The 8597-nt window shown below is 34.1% G+C and overlaps 1 protein-coding gene and 1 long non-coding RNA gene across 2 annotated transcripts; both read right to left on the bottom strand.

The window, feature by feature from the left end:
• Positions 1-1506: 1506 nt before the first annotated feature.
• LOC111389018 (serine/threonine-protein phosphatase PP1-like) lies at positions 1507-8199 on the bottom strand. The gene is made up of 4 exons (XM_023013867.1): positions 7735-8199; positions 3933-4492; positions 3632-3853; positions 1507-1855 (listed from the first exon to the last, which is right to left on the bottom strand). Exons 1-4 carry the CDS (start codon positions 7943-7945, stop codon positions 1829-1831), a joined length of 1020 nt encoding a protein of 339 aa, XP_022869635.1. The 5' UTR covers positions 7946-8199; the 3' UTR covers positions 1507-1828.
• On the bottom strand, positions 4708-7728 carry LOC111389019. Its single transcript, XR_002701662.1, has 2 exons — positions 6448-7728; positions 4708-6364 (listed from the first exon to the last, which is right to left on the bottom strand). It is a non-coding gene; the product is annotated as an uncharacterized LOC111389019 (long non-coding RNA).
• Positions 8200-8597: the final 398 nt, after the last annotated feature.

Genomic DNA, 8597 nt, shown 5'->3' on the forward strand with positions numbered 1-8597 from the left:
TAATTGTTTTTGGTTTTTGCCAAAATTAAAAATATTTTTTCCCCCCCCCCCCCCCTCTCTTTTTATTTTTTTAAAATTTGTGGTTCTCTTACATAGTTTATATCAATAATATATAATGTATGGTAAATGCAGATTTTCCCAAAATCATCATGTATGTCCTATTTATCGACAAACAATTACACCAAAATAATAAACAGGCCTACAATCCGAACATGGGGTTTACAATAAACAATTTCTTCTCCTTGCTTTTATTTTGGAATTTGAGGTCTTGATAGAAGAGGCATAGATGGTAGACAGGTTATTTGAGAAAATAAAATAATAAAAATGTATCAGTGACTGGGTGATTAATTGGTGGGTCGGTTGCTTAAACCGCAATGGAGTACCCAACCCGACCTTTTAACGATTAAAAATTTGGTATGTTTAATCAATTTTTCGATTTTTTTTTTCTCACCTCTAATGCCAATCACCCTTATTTGACAAAACTTTTAGTCTTTAATTACTTATAGTCTTAATTAATTAAAAACACGAGCGATAAGTAACTATTGCTTCCCCTTGTCTAATTAGAATATAAACTCATCCTGCATAAAGGGAAATATAAACTCATCCATCATAAAGGGTGACAAGGAAACGCCAAGATGAAGGAGCTAACAAAACCAAGAAACCAGTAAATGGAATAAATTCATCACTTCCAGAGAATGATAACTTATATATCTAAAGGATAAACTTGAAGACCATATATGATTATTACAATCTTTTTTTACAGAATCAAATAGACTGTGTCTTTACACATACAAGGTAAGTAAAATAGAAAGAAGATGGTTCTTTCTTTTATCACTCAGGAGCCATCTCCAATATTGGGATGGGGGATTGCCCCATTTATATTTTTTTAATTTTCATTTCCTAGTAATTTTTCGGGTAATTTGACAATTCAGTTAATGGCATAAGCAATTGGTTCGAGTTTGGGCCTTAAAAAAATGGGTTAAGGTGAATTTTCAACAAACTTTGAAATTCCTTTTTTAAATAACTAAACAATCGAGGCAAGGAGTGAGACATCGTGGGGCTCAAGTTTTCAGCTCAAATTAACATCCATATTCCTGCATAATTTTTGAATTAGAGCTAGTGGTAAGAAACCTTTTTTATATTATTAAATGTACAATATTGGTAAATTATGGAATATAATGAAATGGAGCCATTTCAAGTACCCTTTGAAACTCATCATGGAAAGAGGAGCCACCACGAAGAAGTTCCATGATTTACAATACAAGCTTCTCGCAATCATGAATTGAATACTGAAATTCAAATCTTAGTTGGAAGATTTGATTCATTCTTATTAACAATTTTGTAATAAAAGAGTTCAGTTCAATCGTTAAGAATAGCATGTCACCATTATCACATTCTGGTCTGTGAAATTTGGTACATGCAACTCCAACTAAAAATCTCAAGAGGTTCAATTCAGCTCAGTAAACCATCCTGCAATGCTTTGATCAAAGCATGTGAAAAAGGAGAAAGATAAAACACTTCATGATGTACAAAACACAAGGGTTTGCATTTTCTTTTCGTCCAATCCACGGTCATCAAATCTGCAATTGGCAAAGAATCCACAACTACCACTACATTGATTGGTATTATACAAGAAGGAAAAAATTATTACACCCCTCAAAATTTTCTCTCGGGAAGAAAATCTTGTAGATTTCATTTTTCAGCATAGTGCCTGCAAACTCTAATTTACCCACATAGTGAGATGATTTCCTAAATTTTGAGGTGATCCTTAAACCCTCAATGCTAGAGAGTCCAGATAGCAGTTTCAGATCTCTTAAGCAAATGGAACTCATCCTATTTTCGCACCAAAGAATGACTGCAAGCAAAACAGTAACAGAGACGGTTAATATTCTGTCCAGAACACAAATGATACGGTGATAGAAATATTAAATTACAAACTTCATGACTTCAGAGGAAATCATGACAATATTAAGGAAATGAATCTAGCAAATCGACAGAGTAAAGTTTATTAGTGACAATAGAATTTTAAAAAGAAGCAATTTTACATATAAATGTCAAGATATATAAATATAAAAGAATGCATCACACTGACTTTGAGTTATGGTCTATGAATAATAAAATATCAAACATGATGCAATTGGCATCGTGAAATTCAAATCTCAAAACTAGTGTCAAGGCAGCTTCTTTTCATGATACTCCCATCTCAACCTATGAAGCTCCTTTCATATTTTCTTTTAAATAAGAATGAAACTATAACAGGTAAAAATGAACCTATGTTTTTTAAAGAGAAATCCAGTGTTGAAAATTTATGAGTACGAAGAAAATATATTGGTCACTCATGATGCAATTGGCATCGTGAAATTCAAATCTCAAAACTAGTGTCAAGGCAGCTTCTTTTCATGATACTCCCATCTCAACCTATGAAGCTCCTTTCATATTTTCTTTTAAATAAGAATGAAACTATAACAGGTAAAAATGAACCTATGTTTTTTAAAGAGAAATCCAGTGTTGAAAATTTATGAGTACGAAGAAAATATATTGGTCACCGCAACCCATCACACACTCTAGTACACGAGTCTGACACACCATATGACGTGCCCTATATATATTAAATTTCCGACAACTAGATGGAAACTTCTAAGACATGTTTAAGGCACGGGTTTAATGCTCCATCATATTCTTTATAGTTCTAACAGGAGAGCAACACTTTCTCAACAAACGCCAGACTTGGGAAGCCCAGTTTTATAAATTTTAGAAAATAAAATAACAAACAAATATTTATAAAAACATTTATGCAGAAAAATTAAGACTACTGTAATAGAAATCCTAATCACTTCATGTCAAATTTGTTAAATATCTATTACATGCATTTTTTCCCCCTAGAAGTAGTAAAAAATAGTTTAACCCAAAATCATATTGTTATAACAAATATTTAATTTTCTAATTCAAAAGATTTTCACCATCCAAAAGCAAAACTAAATAAGTAGTGATTTTATTGAGAAATAAAAATATAAAACGAAGATAACATATAAACATAATGACATTAAGGCCCCGTTTGGTAGCCATTTTCTTCAAAGTGCATTTTTCTCTCTCTTCCTTTTTACCACACGTTCTTTATTAAAATAATATTACACGTAAATCAAAAACTTTTCCTGATTTTTCAACCACACATTTCACATCAGTTTACTATTCTAAAATGCATTTTTACATAAAAATACATATCAAACACCACCTAAAAATACAAACGTGTGTCCCCAATGTTTCAATGTCCTACATTTTTGAAAATAACTCATCTCAGCAAGTTTATGTCATGTCCATGCTTCTTAGCTTAAGAGTAATATATGTCAAAGCATATGCATGATGTATCAAAATACTCTTTGCAAAGATAGCCACATTCTTTAGTCAATGTAGACTTAGAGAGCACGTTTGGCTAAGTTTAAAAAGAAAAGGTTTTGTGGATAATTTAGTTTCCAAATGTGCTTAGATATAATCTGTTTTTCTTCCTTGTTAGTGAAAATGTTTCTTAATTTAAAAGTCAAAATAAGAAACCTACTCATTAAAAACAGGCAACTGTAATCAATAAAATAAAATTATTTACTTGTCTATAAGCTTAGTTACACATGCTTGGTACCTTTGTTTTTGTCTGAGGGGTTCCTGGCTTAGCTGTAGTTGTGCTGCCAAATCCAAACTTCGGCTTCTTTTCTGCAGGCTTTAATATTTGAAAAGAGCACATTAAAGTCTCATCCACACTCATCATGGCGCCAGCATTGTCAAATTCTCCACAATAGTTTGGGGCAGAAAATATGGTGACAAGTTGTCTATCAGCAAAAAACTCATATCCATCCTCTACTACCTGCAATGAATCAAAAGAGTGAATTAGTCACTGAGGTTGGATACCTGTAAATTAATTTACATCATACAACGGCTTAAACCTGGTGGGCTCGGCAAATTAGATCAAGATCATGCTTCTGAAGAAATTCCGTCACCTTATCAGGACCAAATGTATAGGACACTCCCCTATCATTCATTCCCCATCCTTTGACATCTTTACTAGGATCTGACCACAATAGATCGCAAAGTAACCCAGTTTCTGAAACGTCAGTTGGACGTTGTAGGGTTCTTATTTGATCCAAATCGTGCAAATCAGGAGAAAGTCCTCCATGCATGCACAATATCTTTTCATCAATAAGAGCTGCCACAGGCAGGCAGTTAAAACAATCTGTGAATATTTTCCAAACCCTAACATTAAATCTTCTTTTGCACTCATCATAAAACCCATATATACGATTTACCGATGCGCATTCATGGTTGCCCCTTAGAAGGAAAAAATTTTCAGGATACTTTATCTTATAGGCAAGCAGAAGACATATGGTTTCTAGACTTTGCTTCCCTCGATCCACATAATCCCCCAAGAATAAGTAATTTGATTGTGGAGGTAATCCACCATATTCAAAAATTCTTAGAAGATCAGAATACTGACCATGAATATCCCCTGGTAAAATATTATAGAGAACAAGACAAAATTAGACTAAAACTCAAACTGCTCGAATAATGTAAATTATGAACATACTACTATATCATCAATAAAAATAAGCCATATAAATTGATTTCAAACGAGGAAGAAATGTACCAATATTTAAAAGATCTAATATTATACCCAAATACAAAAAGTTCCAGCTTTATACTTACATATGTCGTCAAAAGCCCTTTTTTGTTATTTGCTAAGGTATCTGCCAATTTCCCAGATTGTGGGCAATAACAAAGAAACAAGTATTCCTTCGAGTTAAAGTTGAACATTAAACTCTTCAAACCAAACCTATAAAGACTTCACTCATTTGGCCTAAGGTTTAGAAAAACATGTATAAATACCAAATATCAAACTATCACACACAGGCATTATTCAAGAGGAAACAGTTGACCAAGGTGGAGCATAGAGTGGGCGGTGGCACTTCTAGGATACGACTGGAGATGTAATTTGAACTCTTTTGTATGCATGTGGCTTGTTCTTACGTGAGCAAGTAACAGCAGAACTTGAAAACATATTGTTTATCTTCACCAGCAAAAAACGAAATAACTTGATCGAATGCTGAAATTATTTTCAATAAATTAGGTTCTGCATAGGCACTGGTTCAGCTAAATTCTTTATGTTTGCCACATAATCTATATCAAGAGTAAAAGCGATGAAACTAAACCATATGCTGAAATTATTTTCAATATATTAACTCCTTACTTGATAGTCTCCTGTTCTATCCAATTCTTCCTAGGTCCAACTAAACATGCCAACAATGAATAATACATATCAACAAAACTAGAAAAAAATCACTGATTATGACAACCTGCACCCAGTTTCGTAGTGATTATACTACTTCCAATCTCTCACAGCACTTAAATTTTCTAAATAACTGATATTCCGCTGAAGTTTCTCCCACGAACTCAAGACAATCCAATCAGTTTCTTACTGTACCAATCACTTAACCTGTTCACGGTAAAGGATAAAAAATAAAGAAAAGGAGCTAAATTACTTGCTGTTTATCACATGATTCACATCTGAACCATTAAGTACTATAAAAAAGACAGAATAGCTATTCTTTCACAATGCTAAACCCAAATATTTGGCGTCAGCAAGAAACCTAAATGCCTCACATTAACCTTCATAATAATCCCTTGTAAATCAAGCTACCAGTCACAGCAAACAAGCAGTTGCTTAACTGCAAGTTTCTGTCATGTTTTAGTAACACATGGAAATTTTCGTCACTAGAAAACTCTCTTTTAGTTCTCCAAGCCAACTTGTTAAAAATGGGTATTCAAGCTTTATCTGCAATGTCTTGCATAAAATTTATGAAGAAGCCAAGCCTTCACATGCCCAAGGTCCAAAGGGCTCATCAGATATAATAGGTTCAATAACTATTTGGTTTACGATGATAACCACTTGGCACAACAAAAGCCAGATCAAGTAAATTTCCCAGCCCCTACTGATGCATGTTTTTTTTCCCAATGTGAGTCCCAACCAATACAGGACTCTTGGCTTTACTATTTTCCACCCTAAAATGTATGGTATTCTTGTCGTGGCACGATAACAGCCCAGTCTCTCTCACACAGAAAATCGCTACTTCCACTAGGTAACACACTGCCATGCAACGTGTTCAATCAACCCACCTGGATACATCACATATTAGTGCGCTAGATACATCAAACTCCAATATGTATAGAAAAAAATAACCTCGTTAACAAATAGGCCAAGAGGTTCAGGCCAAGTTAATTCTTAATTCAACTCACTGCAATTTCATGTCTATCCCCAATTTGAATTGGGATACTTGGTGCTACAGAACTCTTTCAAGATTTAAAATTTTCTGCAGCCCACGGCCTGCGCAAAAAATTAAAGATAAAAAAGAAATACCAAAATCCAACATTTTGGTTTTTTTCCAAAGTTTCCTTACTCGCACAAACCTGAAGTTGTAGCACAGGTCTTGGACCCAGCCTCAGTCTGTTTTCGAAGTCAATAATTTGATTTAATATCTTGAAATGGGAAGTATTGACGCAGCCAAGATTCAAATCTTTTAAGCACCTTCAATGCGCTTGCTGAAATTTTTGTACGATGGAATGTGTGTACAGAGAATGTCCAGATTATGAGTTTCATATAAGAGCTATGCTACACTTACAAAGGTGGGTTACAAAGGTGGTTGACAAAATAACATCCACACCAATTATTTCAATAACAGATTTTTAAATCATTTCAAATCAATGGCCCGGATTTTGCCAACACACTTTGTAATCCAACTTTTGTAACCCAACTTTGTACAAGTAGCTTTATTGTTCATATAAAACATTAAAAATAATAGTAATAACCAAGCACCATGAATTGTTATGCTGTTGGCTCAGGTGTAATATTGAAGTAGCCGAATAGATGTAAATTCCAACTTAAAATTTGAAAACAGTAGATACGAAGAATCATGGTTCAGTGTTGAGTAACCATGAAAAGAGAAGATCTAAGTGAAATAAAAGAAACATATCAAACATATGAAAACAGAAAGGCAGCACTTAATAGTGGTATGAAATAACTAAATCAAATACAGATAAATACAGACATGTACGCAAAAACATTGTACACCTTGCTGACTGAGGCAGGACAAGGAAAACCTGGAAAAAAAATCTACAGATGTGTAACAAAACCAAATATCACGTCACTGTAGTCTCTCCCACATAAATAAGCATATCATGTCGCCTCTATGACTCCCATTAAGAGAGCTTGCAATCAGGACAATGGATCACAATAATTATTCCATGAGCTCGCCATTTTGCCCACCCACACATAGGCACCCATAACACTCTTGTTTATCCAACATTAGAATGGAATCTCAACTTATAGTTAACAGCAGGTCTTAGCATCAATTTACATCACTGCCTCACGACACAACACCCACATGCTCGAACTGAGGAAACTTAAGTAAATCCTCCTCCCCACAGGGAGAACACCAACATCAATTAATCTATATAATCCTCTAAAACTAAATTTACATAAACTGTAAATGTACAACTGATTAACCACGGCAGGCATCAGGTCAACCCCTCAAAAACAAGCAATAAAAAAAATCAAGAAATTCGATAGAAAATAAATTCCCTTCAGGAAATTTCAGTTTGACTAAACCAACATCAGAAAAACACCCAATGAAGAGGAATCCAGTGTCACAAAAATGCATTAAAAAACCCAGTAAGTGAACTTTAAAAATATTTTACCACAGATCTTGATGGGTGCATCAAGTTCAAGAAGATTAGGCTGTCGCAAGAAAATTTCTTTGGACTGCAAACAAAGCTGCTTGATCTCTGACTCTGAGAGCTGTACTTGCTTCCCCGGCCTCCCTTTAACCTCAAGCAAGCGGTTGATTATGTCATCAAGAGGCAACGAATCCATTTTGTTTCCTTTTTGTTTCTGCCGTAAATTTTTCATACAAGATAAAAATAGTTACAGTCTGATATTCAACGTGCAAATATGCGAGCAAGATTGATTTCAGGGACAGCAAAGGAGGAAGAGGATAAGAAATGGGGTGTTTCTTGGAGCGTTTGAAGTGAATTTTTGGCTTGGTTTTGAAATGGCCTTTTGGGAATCATTCGTTTTTATCTGCACTGAGAGGGAAAGAATATCAAAATATGAGAGGAGAGAGAAAGGGCCGGCGTAAATATCGTCTACTGTGACGATACGGGAAGAGACGACTTTTTGTGAAGAGTCAAGGAATTCTACTAATAAATGTTTTTTTTTGGGTTTTTAGCACATAAAATCTTGTTGCGTAAATTATTTTTACCTTTCTTTTTTGTATTTCATTTCTATTTTCACATTTCATTATAAAAATCATCTTTTTTATCCAAATTATCCAAAAAAAATTAAAAAAATACTCTCCTATTTAAATAAAAAATGAAAATAAAAGATGAACTAATTGTTACGAAAGCTCCAAACTTTTGAAACATCGGTATAATTCTTCCAAACTTTTCATTTATCATAACACTTTATCTTCTTCAACCAATCTCCCTACCCCACACCCCCATCCTACCCCACCCCCACCCCAATTCAAAACCAAAAATCACGGTCATCGCACTGACAAAAA

Source organism: Olea europaea, unplaced genomic scaffold, assembly GCF_002742605.1.
Source record: "Olea europaea var. sylvestris unplaced genomic scaffold, O_europaea_v1 scaffold550, whole genome shotgun sequence".
Classification (NCBI taxonomy): Eukaryota; Viridiplantae; Streptophyta; class Magnoliopsida; order Lamiales; family Oleaceae; genus Olea; species Olea europaea.